The sequence below is a fragment of the Gouania willdenowi genome, chromosome 5 (genome assembly GCF_900634775.1).
Source record: "Gouania willdenowi chromosome 5, fGouWil2.1, whole genome shotgun sequence".
Lineage (NCBI taxonomy): Eukaryota > Metazoa > Chordata > Actinopteri > Blenniiformes > Gobiesocidae > Gouania > Gouania willdenowi.
The window spans coordinates 21578200-21602089 of record NC_041048.1 but is presented as its reverse complement, the minus strand read 5'-3'; the positions used below and the strand labels follow the sequence as shown (position 1 = coordinate 21602089).

At 39.1% G+C, this 23890-nt stretch overlaps 1 protein-coding gene across 2 annotated transcripts in view; it reads right to left on the bottom strand.

Moving 5' to 3' along the window:
* Positions 1-23890, bottom strand: part of esyt1b (extended synaptotagmin-like protein 1b) — a 35783-nt gene that overhangs the window by 4177 nt on the left and 7716 nt on the right. Inside the window, exons 11-43 of one of the 2 annotated variants that reach the window (XM_028446521.1) lie at positions 23762-23810; positions 20191-20280; positions 19978-20073; positions 19456-19527; positions 19285-19371; positions 19056-19205; positions 18820-18933; positions 17461-17637; positions 13666-13751; positions 13550-13598; positions 13373-13462; positions 13206-13301; positions 13038-13109; positions 12882-12968; positions 12458-12604; positions 12183-12289; positions 11953-12124; positions 11700-11876; positions 10721-10803; positions 9619-9667; positions 9453-9542; positions 9257-9352; positions 9028-9099; positions 6853-6939; positions 6615-6761; positions 6424-6545; positions 6245-6335; positions 3017-3099; positions 2799-2916; positions 1739-1915; positions 1567-1649; positions 891-939; positions 691-780 (exon numbers count right to left, since the gene is read on the bottom strand). In XM_028446521.1, coding sequence (XP_028302322.1) covers positions 691-780; positions 891-939; positions 1567-1649; positions 1739-1915; positions 2799-2916; positions 3017-3099; positions 6245-6335; positions 6424-6545; positions 6615-6761; positions 6853-6939; positions 9028-9099; positions 9257-9352; positions 9453-9542; positions 9619-9667; positions 10721-10803; positions 11700-11876; positions 11953-12124; positions 12183-12289; positions 12458-12604; positions 12882-12968; positions 13038-13109; positions 13206-13301; positions 13373-13462; positions 13550-13598; positions 13666-13751; positions 17461-17637; positions 18820-18933; positions 19056-19205; positions 19285-19371; positions 19456-19527; positions 19978-20073; positions 20191-20280; positions 23762-23810 — 3355 coding nt within the window. The remainder of the gene's footprint in view (positions 1-690; positions 781-890; positions 940-1566; positions 1650-1738; positions 1916-2798; positions 2917-3016; positions 3100-6244; positions 6336-6423; positions 6546-6614; positions 6762-6852; positions 6940-9027; positions 9100-9256; positions 9353-9452; positions 9543-9618; positions 9668-10720; positions 10804-11699; positions 11877-11952; positions 12125-12182; positions 12290-12457; positions 12605-12881; positions 12969-13037; positions 13110-13205; positions 13302-13372; positions 13463-13549; positions 13599-13665; positions 13752-17460; positions 17638-18819; positions 18934-19055; positions 19206-19284; positions 19372-19455; positions 19528-19977; positions 20074-20190; positions 20281-23761; positions 23811-23890) is intronic. The other variant, XM_028446522.1, reaches the window with a different exon arrangement.

Below are 23890 nucleotides of genomic sequence, written 5' to 3'. Positions count from 1 at the left end.
AGATGAGTAAAATGTGACAAACAATAGTGAACAATGGCAAAATTTGGAACTAAATGAGGCAAAATGTAGGGAAAAGGAAAGAAGTGTTATTTATCGGGCAAAAGTTAGCTTATTTGGATGAAAAGTGGACCAAGAAATTGAAGAAAGGACAAAAAATTGAAAAAAAAAAAGGAGAACTTATTGGCAAAAGGAGCTAAAGTCTGAAAAATGGCCAGAGGAAATAGCCAAAAAGGGGTTAAAAAGTTCCCCCTTTTAAGGTTTTCTGGGGTAATGATAATTAAAACATAAAGAGCCACATGTTGAGCATCACTGACTTAATAACGGCTTTTATGAGGTGTCATCTGACAATGTAGTGGCTGGTCAGGATAGAAAGTGCCAGGGCTGAATTTTTGCCCCTGTCCACCCCTGTCATCATGGGTGAACATCTAAGCTCCCCTTTGCCATCACTCCTGCATGATGACTAGTAAAAGCTCCAATCTCTATTTCATTCAGGAAATAGATTAACATCATACTTATTCCTGGCGGTGCTACCGTAGGAATGATTATGGACACAACAGCCTGTGATTAGTCATTAACTGATTGATTTATTCTGTTAATCATAGCCTGGGATCCTAATGGGAAAGACTGGGAAGAAAAATGAAGAATGTCCAACTTATGAAGAAGATTCAAGGCTGCAGACAGGGTGCTCACCTGATCCAGTCGGTCTGAATTAGACACTTTTGGGACCCATTCAAGTATCAAGTGGACTCGTCCTGACTTCACATCATTCAAAGTGTACCACTGCAGCAGAAATAGGGTCACAAACAGTTTATTCTTCATCAGAGGAACAGACACCAAAAACAAAACTCATATCGAGTGGTGTCGCTGTGCACTGCGGGGTTTGGACTAACCTGATCTGTGTACTGTGATCTGATGACCTCATTCAGCCTGATGTTAAATCTGAGAAGAAGAGGAAAGAAACAGTGCACAAGATCCAGGAAATGTAGGAAAAAGTCTGGATAACATTAAAAAAATAGAAATGACAAAGACAAAAATTGTTGAAAAAGCTGATAAATGGAGGAAAAGGTGAGAGACTATTGGAATCATACAGTATTTATTGAATTATATGGGACAAATAATGAGTCAAAAAGTGAAAAAACTGAATGAATTGAGTGGCTTTTCAGGCTGAATATTTCAAAAATCTTTCATCTTAGTTTTAAAATGTGTGTGATTCAGATCACCTAGATAAAAATAACTACTACTGTGGTGAAAATGGTGACTCTGGTTGAACAATTCTGGAAGTTACGATGATTTATAGGGAAAAACTAAATTTACATGTTTCACGCTCTTAAAATCTGGAATCTAAAAATCATACCCCAGTAAAAAAAAAAAAGTAGAAGATTGAAATAAAGGTTTTAAGAAAAAAAAGGGGAAAGAACTAAAACAGTTGAAATGTATAAAAACCCAAAGCAAATAGCATAATTGTCCTAAGATTTCTGAACATTTTTTGATACCTTAATTGTTCAAATCGGTTAAAAATGTTAAATTCGTGAAAGGACAAAAAACTCAACGTTAGATGACCCACACCTTCCAAGGAAGTCGTCAGAGTCTAAATCCTTATCGAATGCTTCAAACTTGATCTCTTGGACACTGAGTTGACTCACAACGACCTGGTGTAGAGAAAAAAACATTTCATTTCTATGTTTGTTTGTTTTTCACCTGAAAAGTCCAACACTTCTCTGATCTTACGTCCACATACCTCATACATTTCATTCCACGTTGGGTTCAGATTTTCTTTAATGACGAGACTTTTAAAAGTGACTCCGCCCACACTGATCTTGGCGTAGGGGTCACTTTTGCCCTTCACCATGCCTCCCATCAGGTTATCCTTAGCAATCAGATTCTGAGCCTCCAGCAGGTGGATCCTCAGCAAACCCTAGAAGGTAATTATTCTCTATTTTATAACAATACAGGTATTCAATGCTTCATAAATTGCTGCTGATTGAATACACTGCAACATATACAAAATGGCAACTCGGAGTTACTCTGTCAGCATACATGATGGTGGTTTGGTTTGTCAGCTATAAACGAAGCACCAAGACATAAGTTGACCTGACCACACTGCAATAATCAGGTAATATTCTACTTTACTCAAAAAAAAAAAGTCAAAAATCACCAGGTAAAATTGACATCAGTGGGTGATTTTTTAGTTAGTTTCATGTTTGTTGGGAATAGTCATGTGTTGGTAGGTCGTAGGTTGTGAGTTCAGGTCGCTTTTTACAGTTGGGGGATTTGTTTTACATCAGGTCTTTTTAAAATTTTAGTCCTGTATATTTTAAGTTTAATTCACATATTAACAGTAAATCCTGTCTTGTCAGTGTGTAAGTGCAGAGAGATTGAGTAGTCTCTTTCCTCCTGTTTCCACTCAGGTGTGCCTCATTCTCTGATTGCCTCCCTCCACTACTTAAGGAGTGTCTGAACCCTGAGCTGCGTGTTTCTGTCTACATTACACAGTTTTTTACTTGATTTCTCTTTGTTTGGTCAGTGGTCGATTTAATCCCCAGTGCGTGTGCACGTGTAATGCTAATGTGTCCAGCTCAGTAAATAAACTCCATAGTGGTGGAGCACTGGTTTAGAAGAAATCATAGGACGTTTTACATATTATGTTCTAATAATTAACTCTGTGTGTGGAGTCTGCATGTCCTCCATGAGGTAGGCGTGGTGGGCAGTATCGTAGGGTCATTGATTAAGTCTGGCCAAAATGTAACACCGTTTTTAGGTTACAGTGGCTTGGAATCTACCATCTACCATCGACCCACCTCCTGACCAAAGTCCAAAGCTGGGCTTGTGTGTGTCGGCTTTGTTTCCTCTGCAGACTCCATGACTTCAACAGGAAGACTTGTCACTGTGGACTGAGCAAGTGTGTCTAAACCAGTCCTATATTTACACAAACACACAACACAACAAATATAACTTTTTTCTACATTTGTAAAAAGTCAATTTGTCATTGTATTTGTATTTGTGAAGCATTGCTCACCCTGGTGCATGTTTTGGTTTTGGATCAAAGTCTTCTTTGCCATATCTGTGGGGCTCGTCGGCATCTGTTGATTTTTCTTCCTGCTGATCAACAAAGTGTCAAATACCATAAATGATGCTTAAAGCTGCTAAGGAGAATCATTTTTAATTAGATATCCCTTAGCAAAAAGTAGTTTATTCAAGTGTACTACAAGTATACTTATTTTATACTAAAACTGAGGCAGTATACATGAAGTGTACTTTTTATATACTATATTTTATACACTTAAGAAAAGTATAGTGAAGTATACTTAGCTTATACTGAAAAGTATAAAGAATAGACTAAAACAAAGTACATTAATACTTAGACTCACACTTATACTTTACTAATAAAGCTTATACTTGTACTACAAGTATACTTTTTTATGCTAAAACTGAGGCAGTATACTTGAAGTTTACTTTTTATATACTATATTTTATATACTTTAGAAAAGTATAGTGAATATTGAAAATACTATTATTCATACTGAAAAGTATGAAGAATAGTCTAAGACTAAGTACATTAATACTTAGACTTACACTTATACTTTAATACTAAACCTTACACTTATTCTTAGTTAATAAAAGTCTACTCTAAGTATACTTTAATAAACTAATATGTGGACTAGAAGTATATACCTAGTATACTAGTAGTATATATTACTTTTGTAAACTTAAAATCACCTTATAAAGTATGCTTAAAGTATACTATTATAAACCTAAAATGTTTCAATCCCAAGAATTATTAAATGAGTATACTTACTAGTATGCTACAAGCACATGGTCCATAGTATACTTGGCATACTTATACTCAAGCATACTTAATAACATTAACTTCAAGTATGCTACTTTTTGCTAAGGGATAACATAGTGTAGGCCTCATAGATCAATAATTTAAAAAAAAGAACATGTAAAAGGTAGAAAGTGCTGCTCGAAAGTTTGTTTTGATCTCCACTGTAAACACTTGTTGACATTGTTGGAAATGTTTCACACGTTGCATTGTAAGATGTGGAGTCCCAAAAACAGATGCATAGAAGTGTTTTTACTTCACTCTTAACGTGATTTCCTCAAAGTCAAAGTCATTTCTCAACACATATCAGGTGTTTTCATGGACTTACAGATGCTGCAAAACATTGGCGATGTTTATTTTGGGGCTTACACGGAAAGATCCGAATCCTACTCAAAGTGAATGTCTCATGGAGTGCAGTGATATTACGGGGAATACTGTAACGTGGAAACAACCTACAACAAAAATAGTGTCAAGCCAATCACTGACCTCCTTGTCCAGCAAAGAAACACAAGAGATCCCAGTAAGGATACGCTAAAAAAAAAAAACTAATCATTTGCATTCGTCTACGGGACTCCATATCCCACAATACAATGTGAAAAACTTTTCCGACAACGTAAGTCGTGTGTTTACAGTGGAGATCAAAACAAGATTTTGAGCAGCAATTTCCAATTTTTTGCATCTTTTTTTAAGAAAATTATCTTTGAATTATTGATCTCTGAGGCCTACACAGTGGCTGTGTCCAAAATAGCATTCTAACTACTACTCATACTAAGTCTGACGTCAAAATGAGTATGTTCACATGAGATAGTATTAACGGATTCAGTACACGAGAAATACCAGAAAGTATACTATATCCGGACATTATGTATGCACGGTGGCACACTATGTTAACAATATGTTAGTGGTGCTGTCTTTGGTTTTTTTTGCTCCTTTCAGTCTTCTGATTAGTGTACACCTGCTCTGTCATCAGCACACCAGTTTGCCACCTACTAATCACTGCAGTATAAAAGCCAAGTCCCTTCACCAGTCATCACCAGTTCATTGTGGCCTGTCTAGCCATGTTTTCTCTCACGCGTCTCAGCCTCCTTTTTTGTCTCTATGGGCCCCGACCCTGCTTCAGCTGTGCTTTTGGTGATTCCAGTCATTTTTGTTTGTAAAGCATTTTGCTTAACACACTAGTCATACTCAACCGCCGCATGATGTAATGACTGTAAAATCGTCCTGGGACCAGCTTCAAGCTAAATGTCAAACATTCCATTTTCAAAACAAAAGCATCTCTTCTTGTCTTCAATTAATTTTCTAACCCTTTTGTAAATAGGGCTCTTGTTTTGGAGAAATCTCCAAAATGTGTTTTATTGTCGGTTTGAAATGCATCATGGGAAACTTCAAAGTATACTTCAGTGGAAAAGGTCCTCCTCCTAACCATACTTATAGTCAGGGCTTTAAATGAACACTCGCCAATGTAATGTATATCTGGCAACACTGCTGGTTGTACTAATCCTACATTTCCCATGACCAATGTGTTGTGACGTGTCATTCCACAATTGGCTACGTGCTTATGTTAGCGTGATTGTTATGGTTTGGTATCTGAGAAGACAAACGGAACAGCGCAAAAAACAAACAATAGGAGCTGAAATTAAGTTGTATGTGGAGATATTTATCGGGTGTTGAAAAACCTGAACTACAAAAAAAGGAAGGCTGCTGCTGACACAGGGGAACATGTAGATGAAAGAGGATCTGAAAAGAAGAAGAAATTGAGGTATTTTAATACTAAATGGATGTCGGGTCGTGAGTGGCTGGTATTCGAGCATTTGTTCACCTTTAAAATGTGCACAATATAGTTTGTGGGGAGTGGGATTTGTTTACATTAAGCATGCATGTTAGTAAAACATGTTTTCTCTACTGTACATGTAATTACTTCTGTTCTTTCTAACTTCAAACAGTGTTCCAGGGATTCAATTTTCATCTGAGTTAAGTTTGTTTATTAAGTTATGAGAATATTTTTTATAAAAGGTTCACCCAAAGTTCCATATTGCACCTTTTAGGCATTGTTACAACATTGCTTTTAAATTAAATGTTTATGTGTACCATTTTAATGTATTTTGTATTCAACAAAAATAAAAACTTTTTAAAGAAACATGAATGCTTAAATCTATTCTGTGGCTCATAATGTAGTTTATTTTTGCAGGAAAAAAATGTGGCTGGTGGAAAATCTGGTTGGCTGGTAACTTTAAGAATCTGCTAGTGATCTATAAAGTGAATTTAAAGCCCTGCTTATAGTACTGTATATAGTAGACAGTATATACTCATTGAGTTTGTGGTGCATAGTACGGAGAATACCTTTTCGAACACAGCCGTAGTCTTTATCTGATAGAAAGTTATCGTCTGCAGTAGCTTTAAAGTTTACAAGAAGAGACTCACGTCAGCAGTGGGGAACGTATTGGTGATCGTGTAAAGATCAGCTGGTTGATCTGTGGTGACTTCCTCTGAGGATGGTTGTGGTGCTGCAGCACTGAAAGGACAAAGCAGTGTCACAGCCCATACCTGGACTGGTCTCTACTACTCTAAAACCGTCATGTATGCCAACACTACTGACTCACGTATCTACTATCAGCTGATCGCTCTCCTCTCGCTCCTCCTCTTCAGTGGGAACAATCATGTCTTCTGTTACTGAATCAGTTACAGATGGCTGAGGGACTTCAGTCATTCGCGAGTTGAGGATCTGTTATGAAAAAAAAATCATTATTTCTCTAAAAGTTCCTCACAGGCTGTGTAATTTCCCTTTCTGTACCTTGAGTTCAGCTCTCATGAGGATCTGACTTTCAGGTAAAGCTCCGTCTAAATGCATCCACTGGTCCAGAACCAGTTGTGGCACAGCGAGCAGTTCTCTCACAGGAAGCACCAGGGATCCCATCGGCTGGTCCCAGGCACTGGACAGCTAAAGACACGCGAGCACATGTACAAACCTCTGTCAGACTCTATTATTTAGGTAACAAATGCATCTGATGTGTAATCTTTAGAACACCCACCTTCACTATGAGCATTTCCTGACTGGGGTCCTGAACCAGGAAGTAGAACGACTCATTCCACTGTGGGGATCTGGATCGCTCACACACCTTTGAAACAAAGGGAGTAGTAGAAATAACACAATTATTTTTAAATAAACAGACACATTCAAACAACACTGTTCACACATTTTATAGAGCAAAACAAAGAATTGAGCTTTATAGTAAAACTAATACCCACTTTAATATTGCTATTCATCTGTTTATCATGGTTTCTCTAATTTTCCAAATCAAAAAGCTTATTCCTCACATGAGTCATGCTTACAGATGTCCCTGAGGTGCATTTAGGATTAATAGTGATTCATTAAATAATGACTTCTGATCTGCAGCAGAGACATGAATAGATCAAAAACATTACTATCAATTATAATAGTATTTTCATTTCAAGGTGGAGTCTGCAATATTGCTCAGAAACACTTTTTGTATTCTGGGTGAAATGTTCCTTCCATCCTGTGAGTAGTCAATACATTCTGTATTTAGAAAAAGGAACTAAAAGACCTCTGTAGCAGCTGGAATCCTGTAAAAACTCTGACCAATCCCTGCCATTAGGTCTGAATGGAAAGAACCAATCAGATGCATTCTTGTCAGGCACGTCTGATATTAAAGCTTGCTGGGGCGTGGCTTTAGATGGAGCCTTGATGGGGGCGTACAGGAGGGGGAGAAGGGGCTGTGGACGGACATATTAATCCTGTCATGCTTCTAATTAATGGAAATTGTTCAAACCCACTTTGTATTAAGATACTCTGTGCATCCTTTGTTTTTGTTCTACAGTTCAGATCAGCTCCAACCCTCTTACACCACTATCTTTATTCACTCTTCTCCACTCTTTTACGGACTTTAGTAGTTATATTGGTGGAGTAGGGAGGTAGTATTATACCAGGGAAAAATACCAACAATATACCAAGTTGTATGCACTAACCATATACAGTGTATTATTGAATCAGTAAGTATAGTTTAAGTAATTGAAAAATAATAATATAATTATAACACATTCTGCTCACATTTACAGTGCAAAGTATGCGGCGATGGAGGCTTGGAGCAGCTTTTGTTCACCTTCGTGATGGTGGCTGTTATTCCTTATGTGGAGTTTGTTTTTTTGTTTTATTTTGTCACTTTCTTTTATTTTTATGTGCTATTTCAAATCAAATCACTGTTGCTGTGTAATAATAACTCTGGAACTACACATGTAAGAACCCTGGAACCAAACTGTCACTGTGAATGTACAGATACGTATACTATGTCATTTAAATGTTCACCTTCACTCTTCATTGTAAATACTGAAATAGAATTAACTCATGTTTAAACCATCATCCCTTTTGCACTACTCATCACTGCACTACTGCACTATTATCCTATTATTATTATCTTATTATCTTGTTACATTATCCTATTTAGTTTTGCACATATTAGTCCTTAATTACTGTTTATATTTTCTAGTTGCTATTATTTAATGTTTACATTGTTAGAGAGAGTGTATAACATACATGGCCATTAAAGTTGATTCTGATTTAAATCAGGCTTTATTGTAATTTTGCCAAACATACATAGTAGCGCAGACAAGATGAGAAAATATTTCTCCAGGATCCGGTTAAAAACATACACATCTCCCATACTACACATACACGCATAGTCTACAGCAGCCGTCAAAGTGCTTGTATAAAACAGCAGTTAAAGTGACCTTGTGAATAATAATTAAAAATGCTGAGACTAAAACCAAATTCTAAATACTGAAATCATAACCTAAGTACTAAAATTTATGGAAGCCTGTTTCCGTGACTAAAAAACAAAAAAAACAAAAAATCAATGAGGAAAGATATAATTATGAGAAAGAAAGTCATAATTATGAGATAGAAAGTCATAATTATGAGAAAGAAAGTCATGACTTTCCTTGGTGTTTTTTTTTTTTTTTTTTGTGGAGGAAATGGGCTTCCATTAAAATTAGACTAAGGTGCAGTGTGTGCATATATGTGTATTTATTCATGATGGCTAACATTTTATGCCAAAAAAAAAATTCAAATTTTATCACAAAAAAATCTACTTGGAGCCACTTAGATTTTTCATGACAAATATGTGTCTGTGTGTGTGTGTGTGTGTGTGTGTGTGTGTGTGTGTGTGCGTGTGTGTGTTTTAGTACCATACCTTAGTTTTGTAGGTTGTGTTGTTGAGTACAAGCTCAGCCCCAGCCTTTGGCTCTTTTCCACTTTTCTTAAACTAAACACAACAAACACCATGAGAGAAATCAGTGATCACTGTAATCATTGCATAACCATTTGTATGATTAAAGAACTCTCGTTTCCAAGTTTCTAAATCACTGCCTTTTTCTGCTATTGCACACTAATTATAGCGTCTCATATTACAGGGAACGTACAGGCAATGAATCTGCTCTGTCCAGATATACAAACAGCAGAGCTGCTGAGGGGACGGCCTTGTTCTGGTAAGACTGCAACGAACTCAGCTGCATCACCTGTTATAGTCAAAGGAGAAACGCTTGAAATCCTCTGATAACTAATGATGGAAGTAAAATAATTTACTTGGTAAATAATAAAAATGACTGTCTGACTTACATGGTCCAGGCTTTTATTGTGGGACACTGCTGGGACCCACTCCAGTATCAGATGGACACGGCCAGACTTCACATCCTGCAGGGTGTACCACTGAAACAAAGACACTCATTCAATGAATCCCAGGATGTGAAACAAGAATGTGGAGAAACTGCACAGTACACTCCACCTGGTCTGAATACTGGGAGCGGATAATGTCAGCCACACTGGTTTTAAATCTGAAGGAAAGAAGGGACATTCAGGTCAGCAGCATACTATGTGTGATCAACGGCAAGATCTTTTTTTTTAAATCTTTTTTTCTAGAAATTAAGATTCAATGCAGTTAAAAAAAAAAGGAATCCAACATTCCTCAAAGCAGGTTATTTAATTTTTTCTGAGAGCAGACATATTTTCCACTGCAATTAATAATATGATGAGATTTTGCCATTGGTGGATGATTTTTTTTATCTTTCCAACTCACTAATATTGTTTTTTTTTTTTTTAGCTATGGTGAGTGCAGCAAGGATAGATTGCGATAGACTTGTGGGAATATGAAACATCGTCAGGTCTCCTATCCATATGGAGATAGAGGAATCCTGAGAGTTTCTCAGTAATTAGTGACCAAAATGGCTGTACTGTGGAGCATAACGCGCACATTTCAAGATCCTCAACATAGAAAAAAAGAACAGTTTTAAAACAAGCATTATTATAAAAGACTACATCACACACTGATATTATTTTTCCATTTATTGTAATAGACTACCATACTTTCATGTGTGGTCTGTCAATACCAGGTGCTATATTGATCAATTAATGACTGTGAAGTAACATGACATTAACCGGACGTGGTGCATTGGTACTTTTGTCTCAGAGTCGGGAAGTATATAACACATGGAGAGAAACTAAAATGAAAAACAATGTCCTGACTCGTAAGTGATGCACTCTCTCAATAACCAAAAAGCACCCCCAAAAAACTTACTTTTCATTGTTTCCATTGATTAAAAGTCAACAGTAAAGTATAGACTTGGATGGCTTTTTACTATTCTCTTTTATTTATTTATGATTTTTTTTAATTAGTTTATCATTTGTTAAATTTTTCTCAACATAATATTTAAAACATTTCATGAAAGATGCAGCCATATTGGAAAACAGTCTAACAATTGTTACTTTTGTCCCGCGTTACTTATGTACTGGCTCTCTCCTAGAGTTTTTAATAAATGAGGGACATGAAATAATGATATAAACTGACAAGACTAGTAATCTATACTAGATATGTTGTATAAGGTCCTGACCTGCCCAGGAAGTCATCTTGGTCCATGTCTTTGTCAAACAGCTCCACCTGCACCTCCTGTCCAGCCTGAGGCCTCAGCACCACCTGATAAACACATGACATGTCATTCATGATGCCCCGCGTTGGAAAAGTTCAGCAGTGTTGGGTAAGTTACTCTAAACTTGTAATATATTTTTATTACTAGTTACTGGGATAAAAATGTAATATATTTGTATTACAATATTACTGTTTTTTAAGTAACACTACTTTGAGTTACTTTTGGTTCAGAACAATAAATATATCACACTGATAGTGTTTGAATAACATGGGTCTAAGTTTTATATATTACTATCTATATTACTGTAATACATTACAAAAAGAACTAGTTACTCCCAACACTGAAGTTCAGTTCACCAATTTTGAAATTAACTAGTTCTTTTCATAATCAACACTTTTGAACTAAGTGTTTCGTTCCAAAAGCAGATTTTTTTTTTTTTTTTATTCAATATGTTGCTACAAGCATTTGTGATTGGAATACAGGCATCTGCCCATTGTTGCCACCCTACAGTATATTCTCAGAAACAGGAGGAAAAACTTGCTGCTTGAATAGACTTTTTAATAAGAAATGATTAAAACCAAAACAGGACAGTAGTCCTTGTTAAAGTGCAAATATTTTTACATTTCAATAATTTCCGAAACCTGGAAACAATTCACACCAAAGTCCTTTTAATCCATACTAAAAAGGAACCTAAATAAAGCAGTAATGGAAAAATATGACAGGCAGGTTCTACAAACAAATTACAATTTAAAATAGTAAAACCCTCAAGGAGACCATTCTATGCTGCAGAATACTGTTAACAGACACTTTTTAGACAGAAATCTTGAACGAAGTTAAACCTTAAGAGAATGCCGTTCACAAACAGCAGAAGGAACGTGCTCACAATAACCTTTATCAAGCAGAAATACAATATGTTCAATGATCGTTCACTGATGCCTCCTACCTCATACATCTCATTCCACACCGGGTTGAGATCCTCCTTGATCACTTTACTCTTGAATCCCAAACCGTCCACACTGATCTTGGCATAAGGGTCACTTTTGCCTTTCACCATACCTCCCATCTTGTTATCTTTGGCCACCAGGTTTTGGGCTTCCATTAGAATGATTCTCAGCAAACCCTGAAAGGAAGGTCTTTAACTGTGCTTCATTTGTATAGATTTTATCACATCACTTCCTGTTTCATGTGTATTTTACCTCACTGGCAAAGTCAATATCTGGAGCTGTATGAGGGGGCAGAATCATGGCAGGGCTCTGTGGTTCTTCATCTTCAGCTACAACAGGTGACGCCTCCTTTACATCCACATCTTCTTTTGAAATCACTGAAGAAACAAGAGTCTCCACAGGAGGGGTGTCCACTGAGCTTGACCTGAAAATACAACAGTTGTGAGCGACAGTTGAGATCTTTCAACGTTCCTGAGTCTCACCTGAGCAATGGATCTGTCTCCTGTTTAAACTGGGCAGCAGGGGTGTTGGCCACAGAGGAGACTGTAGCTTTGTCCCGGCCAGTAGGACATTTGCTAGGAATCAGCATCTGCACATAAGATTAATAACATGTTTTTATAATTGAAAGAGCATTGCCATGAAAATGCAAAGTGGCATTGTATAGAAACAGATAAATAAAGATGGGAGGAGGAGATATATACCATAATAACGATGACATTTTGCTTTAAACAGTGCATTCAGAAGGAACTGATCAAACCTTGAGTTCAGTCCTGAGCAGAATCTGACTCTCTGGTGAGGCTCCATCCAGATGAAACCACTGGTCCAGGACCAGCTCTGGCTCTGATAGCAGCTCTTTGATTGGAACAACCAGGGACCCAATAGGCAGTGTCCAGGTGTGGGAGAGCTGGGGAAACCGAAATTATATCCCTGAAGTACTCACAATAAATGAGCATTTGTCTGAGTTGAGATTTGACCCCATTATTTCTAATGGGTGACTTTTATTGGACGTAAAAGTCACATAAAAGCGTTTTCCATGTGTTGTTTTAAATTGTAATACAATTATTATATGCTCATTGAGTTTGTTGTGTATGAAGACACAGAGTTTTGGTTGCTTCACTTTGGTCTTGAGCCTTCTTCTAAAAATTAAATAAAGCCTCACTGTAAGCCTTTGTCACTCCTACCTTTACAACAAGGATCTCCTCTCTGGGGTCAACAACCAGGAAGCAGAAAGCCTCATTCCACTGAGGAGATGTTGTGCGGTCACACACCTGTAAACAGACGGATGCAGGCTGTGTTTCTGTTCAAACCATGACACACAACACAATCTTTGGTCTTACTGTCGTTTTACGAGAAAAGTCTCCAAGAGTGATCTCTGCTCCCACTTTTGGATCTTTCCCACTTTTCTTTACCTGCAGAAAGACAAACGACACAATTTGCTCAAAATATAGCTGTTAATATTTTTTCTGGTCACCATTTGATGTATAACAGGAGCATCAAACACTCACAGGTAGACCATCTGCCTGCTCCACAAACACAAAGAGTAGACCTGCTGAGGGAACCGCCTTGTTCTGGAAGGACTGTCTGGAGTAAAACTGAAGAACCTGACGAGCGTGAACCAACATTAGCACAAAGCAGTATTCATGAACCCAAAGCTTGGTTTGGGAGAACTCACCTGATCCAGGCTTTCTGAATCTGAGGCTGTGGGAAGCCATTCCAGTATCACATGGATTCGACCGGACTTCACATCACTGAGTGTGTACCACTGAGACGTGGGGAAAATGACTTTTTCAAACTCTTTCACAATTGCACTTTGCTGTACTAAAACAGGTTCATAATGATGTTCACTCACCTGATCAGTGTACTGGGAATCAATGATGTCCCTAAGCTTTATCTTCAACCTGCATGTTGATAAGGACAAAATTAGATGGTGAAATTGATCAAAATGTCAGAATTAATGACAGTTACCTGCCCATGAAATCATCCTTCATGTCCATGTCTTTATCAAACACCTCCAAGTGCAGCTCTTGGCCTGGGAGCTGGCTCAGAATCACCTGACAGCAAACAAAGACATACAGTATTTCAAACATGCCTCGATTAATCTCTTAAACCAATATTAACTTTGGCACTTTAGCCAATAGCGTGCCTATTTTACTGCCAGATACGCTATTGGCTGAAGAAAGTGCAAATCATCAATAAATGTCAGGTTCTGTTGTTTAGCCTTAGGGGTCATATTTCAGTTATTTTGTGTCTTTGTTTATTCTCTGAGTCTGGCCTCCTGTGTTTAACTCTTGTCTGTGTTTCAGGTATTCCTGCTTGTGGCTCCAATCCCAGTGATGTCTGTGTGCTTGGTTGGTGACTGATCATTGTTAATGTCTACCCTCCTCATGTCCTGCTGCGTTTTGTTCCCTGCTCCCTGATTTCTTCGTGCTGCCTTTTTGGATTTTGGTTTTGATGGAGAAATAAACATGGACTGGTTCAAGGAACGCTATGCCTGCATTCTGCCTCCATCTCTCCTTGCATTTGGGTCCACACCATCAACAAATCGTGTCAGAATGATCTAGCCAACAGTGGACCCAGCGAAGAAGAACTTTGTGGAGAGGATTTTGTAATTCCAAAGCCTCTTCCGTGAGGCCAGGGCGGGCAGGATTTTGACTGAGGAGGATCCTGTCAGAGACCCCTACTTGGGGACTCGACTGGATTCTGGAGGACCCTGGAGACTGCAAAGTAAAAGAGGTTGGTCCAAAAAGAAGGCCCAGTTCCCCAGCTTCCAGGCTAGCGTCCCTGAGTCCCCCAGCACCTGGCCACAACCGCCGGCTGTCTCGCCAGGTGGTCTCGTCTGTCTCGCCAAGGAGGTCGCCTGCGCCGCCTCATGGGAGGCCGTCGGAATCCTGCTCCTCGCCTGAGCGTCGGTCCCTCGTCCTGTCCGTCCTGCAGACCGCCCGATCAGCTCTCTCAGTCCTGTATGGCCTGCCGCCCGGCAGACCCCCGGACCATTGTTCCCCAGTCTGGTTTTTGGGGGAACATTTTGTATGGACCCTTCTCCGGGTCCACCACCCTCCCTGTTTGAGCGTTTGGAACCCGCTCCTTAAGGGGGGGTTATGTCAGGTTCTGTTTAGCCTTAGGGGTCCTCTTTCAGTTATTTTGTGTCTTTGTTTATTCTGTGAGTCTGGCCTCCTGTGTTTAACTCTTGTCTGTGTTTCAGGTATTCCTGCTTGTGGCTCCAATCCCAGTGATGTCTGTGTGCTTGGTTGGTGACTGATCATTGTTAATGTCTACCCTCCTCATGTCCTGCTGCGTTTTGTTCCCTGCTCCCTGATTTCTTCGTGCTGCCTTTTTGGAATTTGGTTTTGATGGAGAAATAAACATGGACTGGTTCAAGGAACGCTATGCCTGCATTCTGCCTCCATCTCTCCTTGCATTTGGGTCCACACCATCAACAAATCGTGTCAGAATGATCTAGCCAACAGTGGACCCAGCGAAGAAGAACTTTGTGGAGAGGATTTTGTAATTCCAAAGCCTCTTCCGTGAGGCCAGGGCGGGCAGGATTTTGACTGAGGAGGATCCTGTCAGGGACCCCTACTTGGGGACTCGACTGGATTCTGGAGGACCCTGGAGACTGCATAGTAAAAGAGGTTGGTCCAAAAAGAAGGCCCAGTTCCCCAGCTTCCAGGCTAGCGTCCCTGAGTCCCCCAGCACCCGGCCTCAACCGCCGGCTGTCTCGCCAGGTGGTCTCGTCTGTCTCGCCAAGGAGGTCGCCTGCGCCGCCTCATGGGAGGCCGCCGGAATCCTGCTCCTCGCCTGAGCGTCGGTCCCTCGTCCTGTCCGTCCTGCAGACCGCCCGATCAGCTCTCTCAGTCCTGTATGGCCTGCCGCCCGGCAGACCCCCGGACCATTGTTCCCCAGTCTGGTTTTTGGGGGAACATTTTGTATGGACCCTTCTCCGGGTCCACCACCCTCCCTGTTTGAGCGTTTGGAACCCGCTCCTTAAGGGGGGGTTATGTCAGGTTCTGTTTAGCCTTAGGGGTCCTCTTTCAGTTATTTTGTGTCTTTGTTTATTCTGTGAGTCTGGCCTCCTGTGTTTAACTCTTGTCTGTGTTTCAGGTATTCCTGCTTGTGGCTCCAATCCCAGTGATGTCTGTGTGCTTGGTTGGTGACTGATCATTGTTAATGTCTACCCTCCTCATGTCCTGCTGCGTTTTGTTCCCTGCTCCCTGATTTCTTCGTGCTGCCTTTTTGGATTTTGGTTTTGATGGAGAAATAAACATGGACTGGTTCAAGGAACGCTATGCCTGCATTCTGCCTCCATCTCTCCTTGCATTTGGGTCCACACCATCAACAAATCGTGTCAGAATGATCTAGCCAACAGTGGACCCAGCGAAGAAGAACTTTGTGGAGAGGATTTTGTAATTCCAAGCCTCTTCCGTGAGGCCAGGGCGGGCAGGATTTTGACTGAGGAGGATCCTGTCAGGGACCCCTACTTGGGGACTCGACTGGATTCTGGAGGACCCTGGAGACTGCAAAGTAAAAGAGGTTGGTCCAAAAAGAAGGCCCAGTTCCCCAGCTTCCAGGCTAGCGTCCCTGAGTCCCCCAGCACCCGGCCGCAACCGCCGGCTGTCTCGCCAGGTGGTCTCGTCTGTCTCGCCAAGGAGGTCGCCTGCGCCGCCTCATGGGAGGCCGCCGGAATCCTGCTCCTCGCCTGAGCGTCGGTCCCTCGTCCTGTCCGTCCTGCAGACCGCCCGATCAGCTCTCTCAGTCCTGTATGGCCTGCCGCCCGGCAGACCCCCGGACCATTGTTCCCTAGTCTGGTTTTTGGGGGAACATTTTGTATGGACCCTTCTCCGGGTCCACCACCCTCCCTGTTTGAGCGTTTGGAACCCGCTCCTTAAGGGGGGGTTATGTCAGGTTCTGTTTAGCCTTAGGGGTCCTCTTTCAGTTATTTTGTGTATTTGTTTATTCTGTGAGTCTGGCCTCCTGTGTTTAACTCTTGTCTGTGTTTCAGGGATTCCTGCTTGTGGCTCCACCCCCAGTGATGTCTGTGTGCTTGGTTGGTGACTGATTAGCTCTCTCATGTTTCCACCCAGGTGTGGCCCGTTCCCAATCAGCTTCCCTCACTATTTAGCTGAGTGCTTGGACACAGTATGGCTGCTGGATCATTGTTAATGTCAATGTCTACCCTCATGTCCTGCTGCATTTTGTTCCCTGATATCTTCGTGCTGCCTTTTTGGATTTTTGTTAGAAATAAACATGGACTGGTTCAAGGAACGCTATGCCTGCATTCTGCCTCCATCTCTCCTTGCATTTGGGTCGACACCATTCACAAACGTGACAATAAAGGCATGCAAATCTTCACACAATTCACTGCTTTTCTGTGGATTTCTATAAACACCTGCTGTTCCTCCTCCTCACTGATCCATGTCTGCATATCAGGCCATTTACAGCTTTTCATGGTCATCGTTGACTGTAACCAGGCTGTTGTACCCCATCATGCTAACTATCTATCAGCTATAAAAAAAAATATATACCCTATCTTTCTTCAATTTCCAATGTCTGTGTCCGTGTTTAAGTTGTTGTATATTCATTGTAAGTATTCTAATCTTAGTGGTTTAATCTTTACACACTTTTAGTCATCTTCATTTTATTTAATGTAATATAGTATTTAATTTCATATATATCATAATCAAGTATTTTTAAAATGAACAGACTTTTTACAATAGAATTTAGCATAAATTAAGCTAAATATTTCTGTTGACATTGGTTTACCTCATACATCTCATTCCAGGTGGGGTTCAGATTGGCCTTAATCACACGACTTGTGAACGTTTCACCTCCAATGTTGATCTTGACATAAGGGTCGCTCTTTCCTTTGACCATGCCCCCCATCAGGTTATCTTTTGGCACCAGGTTCTGGCCTGCCAGCAGATGAATTCTGAGCAGGCCCTGAAGGAAACCACAACAAAAAACCAATAAGGAAAATAAATAACCATAAAACAAATATGGACAACCATTATCTCAGCGGGGGTCACAAAAATGAGTTTGTGTGATTCAAGAACTGCATTATCAGATTTTCTGTGTATGGGTGGGAACTCTGGGTACCTTACGATACGTGATACAAAGCTCACAATAACTATTATCGCACGATATGACGATACTGCGATTATCAATTACTTGGTTAGAAATCAATCTACGAAAATTTATGACGTAAGAAAAAAAAGATTAAGTGAAAAAATACAAATTTTTATTTTATATCTCTGAAAGTCAATAAATTGAAAAAGTGTCCTATGAACAGTGACACTATTATAGTGCAACATTTCTGTAAATAAGTGTCAACATACCAATGTAAATGAATAAGTATCTCCAATAGTGCTTTCTGTAAACAAAAAATAGGGTCTTTCTTACCAGTGACACCATTATAGTACAATATTCCAGTAAACAATATATAGGTTTCGTCAACAAACAGTGACAAAATTTCTGTGAAGACCTACCTGTACATTTTAGTGAAAAAGCAGAAAAGGTTTTAGCTTAGGTTTATATCAATATCGATTGTGTGAAAAAATATCGTGATATATCGCCGTATCGTCACACTACTATTTCTGTGTATTGTGTATCTTCTACAGTCATTTTGTATAATTTTGTTGTCATTTTATGTAGTTTTTGTGTAATTTTGTGTAATTTGGGAGTCATTAGGTGTGATTTCACTGTCCTTTAATGTATTTTTGTTGTCATTTTGTGAATTTCTGGTGCTGTTTAGTGTATTTTTATTACATTTTGTTTGTTTTTTAAGTCATTTGGTGTATTTCTCTGTCGTTTTGTGTATTATTGGAGTTATTATTGCTTATTGTGCTGTGTTCCATACCTCTTCCAAATGTTGTCTATTCTTTTACAAAACCCATATTTAATAAATTTTAGGTGATAAACGTCACTTACACAAAACATACAGTGACAGAAAATAACAGGATTATAAATAAATAAATCATTATTCAAATATAAGTATTCTCAGTCAGTTTCCTAAACGCATGATTAAATACCTAACCGATAAGTCACTGCAGGAACTGCTTCATCAAATGAACTTCTTGAATTACAGTTTTTGTTGCACATATATGTCTTAAAAGTGTTTTTTACCTCAGTGGCGAAGCTGGGGTGAGGGGAAGTCTGCTGGGGCAGCTGTTTGGATAATCCAGATGCTGTGTTAGTAGAAATATCTGAAGAAATTCTCTCTTCATCCAACCACAGGACCTATGATGGAGTAGGAACGGAGAAGTCGTAAAAACAGTTAGAAGTTAAAGAAAAAATAGGATTTATATGAGGTTACGAACAGTCTCAGTAGCACAGTGCAGAAAATATCAATGTGTGTTTACCCTGAGAACAGCATTAATATAAATGCGACTGGCTGATCCTGAGTTGTCCAGCTGGAACCATTGGTCCAGAGAGAGACTGGAACTGGACATGAGACGGGACAAGGGGATGGACAGACTTCCCAGTGCCTGCACACGGTCTGCATCTTTCACCTGAAGCACACGCAGCACGATCAGATTGCAACATACTTATGAGAACAGCTTTTTTGTGTTCACTTCTGTAATCAGATACCTGAATGTCTATGTCCTGTTTGTGTGGATCCTGAATGAAGAAAGTAAAGGCCTCCTCCCATTCTGGATTCATGGTTGTGTAACAAGTCTGAGGAAAAGCAATAACTTTAAATGAGAAACAGGAAGCACAGCCTCCAGCACTTTGACAGGCTTTGACAGAGACGTGTCATACCTTGCTCTCTCTTGTAATGTCTTGCACGGACAGCTGCACCATGGGATTGGGCTCCTTGTTTCCCTTTTTCATCTAAAAATACACAAAGTGTGAATGCACAATGAGCCATGTGGGGGTTGCTATCCTGTGACCCAGTGCAGCAGAATAAATAGACTTATCATCTGTGCAGGCCGCACATTGCTGAAGTGAATAAGACTGTGTGCAAGGTCACATGGCAACAGCCTAAATACAGTAACCTTACATTGTGCACTTTAATGCACGCATGGCAAAAATTCAGAAGTATTCATCTGTAATGACTCACTTCCTATTACTAAGCACCGTATGACAGCAGAAAGTAGCAGAGCCGGCGTGTGTGTTTAACACCATTTGGTCATGTTACACATACACACATAGAACTAACTAAAGTGGTAACATGCTGCATGTGAAGGAGTTGGTATTTACTCCTCTGCTGCGGTTTACCCACGCACAGGAAGCAGCTCTAGGCATAACTGTGGGCACGGAGCACAGAGATATTTGACTCACAGGAAGTGCCTCAGCCTTATCCAGATACACAACCAAGATGGCTGAGGAGGGAGGGTCGCCAGCTTTGCTCGTCACACTCTCGTTCCTCTTCAGGATCTGAACACAGATTATCCACAGTTTAAAAGATCGACTGTAAACGAGAGCTTTTAAATGAGTTGAGCTCTGTTGATAAAGTGGTGCATTTGTGCAGCAATCTGATGTAGAGATTCGAACCTGATCCAGTCGATCTGTGTTAGGTAGCAGGGCCAACCACTCCAGTCTGATATGAACCCGACCAGAAGGCGTATCCTTCAATGTAAACCACTGTAAACCAAACAGTTCATTAGTGAGAATGAAGAAATTTAAACAGAAACTGCAGCTGCTCAGTGACATACAGTAAGTGCTGTGCAGCAACACAAAGACATTTGTACTTTTTAAATATCATAGTTTTTTCCCCCATTCATTTCCATTGGGACATCTTTAAAACACACATACTAGTGTAGAAAAAACATCTGTAACGGTTGGCCCCCTGTGAATATGTCTGAGCCAAACGTTGCCATGCATGAATCCTCAACAGAAATGAATGGAAAATTGAGTTTAAGAGGGTTGAAATGCAAATTCAGCTTGGCCCCTCCCCTTTTGCAATGGCAGCAGCGATATGTCTTTTAATGTGTCTTATGAAGTTCTCCACAATAGAAATTCATGTAAAATCACGTGAAATGTTTGTTGTAAACCAGTCTTGGCATTTCAGCATAAAGCATTCTCACTTAGCATATTATATTTAAAGATTAAGTTTAAATTTTTAAATGTCATATATATTCAATGATAGCATATTTTAGTCTATTTGGACTCAGTAATCATTGTGCTTATATAAGCTATAGCGATTCAGTGAATTATAAAACTTCTAAAATATATATAGTTATATAAATTATATGGGTATTAAAGACAAACTCTCTCTCCCAAAGCCATATTTTACACTTCAAACACTAATCACTTGTTTTTTTACTAGTGACTCACCACACAACCTTAATATCTCACATTCCATCAATAATTTTAAATTCAAGTGATTTTTATTAGTTTTTCCTGTCAGATCAACAGACATGAACTCTGAAATAACAGCTCAGTGTGTGAACTAAACTTCCCTAAATGTCTTGCAGACAAAAGATCCTGTGCTTTTATTTTGAAGGTAATGTAGTTTTCCAAACAGAGTTTTTCCAGAATGTAAGCACTGCCAATACACTGTATTTATATATACGTTCTCTAACAATTGCCCTTTTTGATCTGTCTGTTTTACATTGCTGGATGAAATCAGCTACTTCTGTGATTAACAGTGGTATTGCATCTGCCTGCAGCCTATGTGCATGTCCTACATTTGAGTTGCAGTTAGTCTTAAAGGGCTTATGTTAAGTCATATCAGTAGCGAACCGCAGCACTAAAGCATATCAGTTTGCATTTGACTTTTTCAGACAGTCTTTTAATGAAACTCGGCTTCAGCAGCAGGATTATAATTTTGACTCCTCCAGAATTTGCAAGTCAGCACAAACACGTGGCAACATGCACACTTGATGTCAATCCATCCAGTTGAAATAGCATTTCAACGCTCCAGGCGTTATAGATGGATAGGTGTCTTTTGTGTATCAGTGAGAGCGGGCTGAGTACGCTTCATATTTTTATAAAATTGTGTGATCAGCATTAAATCTTATTTTGGGGCCCAGATAGTAAGCAAAACTAGACTAGAAATCACAATGAATGGTAGCCATTAGTTTAGCCATTAAAGAACCTGTGGAATAGTCTTCCTCTAACACTGAGAGAATGCCCTACACATACAGACCCATTCCAAAAAATTAGAATATCATGGAAAAGTTCTTTAATTCCCTTAATTCCATTCAAAAAGTTAAACTTTCATAGATTATAGACTCAGGGCCCACAATTTAAATGATTTCAAGTATTTATTTGTTTATTTTTTAAATAATTTGGTCTTCCAGCTCATAAAACCCACAAAAGTTTTTGCAGAAAAAAAGAGGAGAAGAAGGACTGGACTGTTGGCCAGTGGTCCAAGGTCCTCTTTTTTGATGAAAGTGAAGTGTTCCTTTCATTCATGAATAAAGGTCCAAGGGTTTGGAGGAAGACTGGTGAGGAACAGAATAGAACATTACACCCCAAATCATGACTGACTGTGGATATTTCACAAGCTGCTTGGGTTCTGTTCCTCACCAGAATTATCATCTTTTCATCGGAAAAGATGATAATTTAAGTCCTCAGCATTGGTTTTACCAGAGGTTCCCAAATCTGGTCCTGGAGAGCCCCTGTCCTGCATGTCTGGGTGCACAGTTACTGTAAAAGTCTTTTTGGCATCTTTTTATTTCAATTTTCAGCCACAAATTAGTTTTTTTTTTTGTTTTTTTTTTTACACAATCACAAAACTGGAAGTGAAATATATCATGTTGTACTAAATATATTCTTAGTTTTGTCTCTTGTCTGCAGCTCTGTAGTGCCTCTGATGTTGATGATAGTGCTTCATTGTTTTGTTTTTCTGTCTGGAAACTATTGCTTGAAGTTTTTAAAATGTATTGAAAAAATAAAATAAAACACAGGAAAACCAATGGAACCGCCAAAAAATGTGGTGCCAAAGGTTTTTTTGAAATACGTGTGTTTTAAGTTTGGATTTAAATAGCATGAGCTCAGAGATGTATAGACATGTTTTAAAAAAAAGCTGGTGTTTGTTAAAATGTATGATATCACAGAAGTCTGCTAAGTTATGGGTTCAGGCCCATTTTGTCATGTTATTGGGGTATAATAGAAACACCAAACACCTGTTTGAATCGGCAGGCTGCAGAAAGTCATTGTTGCCAGATTGGGCTCTTTTCCGCCAAGAAATAACATAATGTGTATCTGGCAACACTGCTTGTTTTACTAATCCTACATTTCCCATGAACACTATGTCGTGACGTGCCATTCAACAATTGGTTACGTGCTTACGTTAGCGTGATTGTTATGGTTTGGTATCTGAGAAGAAAAACAGAACGGCGCAAAACAAACAATAGAATCTGAAATTAAGTAGTAAAATTAGCTGGGAAAAACAAACAAACATGTGGAGATATTTATCGGGTGTTGAAAAACCTGAACTACAAAAAAAGGAAGGCTGCTGCTGACACAGGGGAACATGTAGATGAAAGAGGATCTGAAAAGAAGAAGAAATTGAGGTATTTTAATACTAAATGGATGTCGGGTCGTGAGTGGGTGGTATTCGAGCATTTGTTCACCTTTAAAATGTGCACAATATAGTTTGTGGGGAGTGGGATTTGTTTACATTAAGCATGCATGTTAGTAAAACATGTTTTCTCTACTGTACATGTAGCTCTTAGTACTAATTACTTCTGTTCTTTCTAACTTCAAACAGTGTTCCAGGGATTTGTTTATTAAGTTATGAGAATATGCTTTATAAAAGGTTCACCCATATTGCACCTTTTAGACATTGTTACAACATTGCTTTTAAATTAAATGTTTAGATTTTTACCATTTTAATATATTTCTGCAATCAACTAAAACAAAAACTATTTAAAGAAACGTGAACACTTAAATCTATTCTGTGGCTCATAATGTAGTTTATTTACACTGGGAAAACATTTGGCTGGTGGAAAATCTGGTTGGCTGGTAACTTTAAGAATCTACTAGCCATGCTGGCTGGTTATCTAAAAAGTGAATTTAAAGCCTTGGATGTAATGTATAATGGTGTAAATGACCTACAGTGGAAAAGGAAAGTTCAATGATCTGTGATTCACATGATTGAGACTGTTTTACTCACATCATCTACCGCTATGGACTTCTTCACAATACCCAAATCCACTTTGGTCCTAAATAGAGGAGAAGTGTAATAGAGATAATGAATAAAAAAACTGGAAGAGTTAAACATAAATAAACAATCTTATAGAAG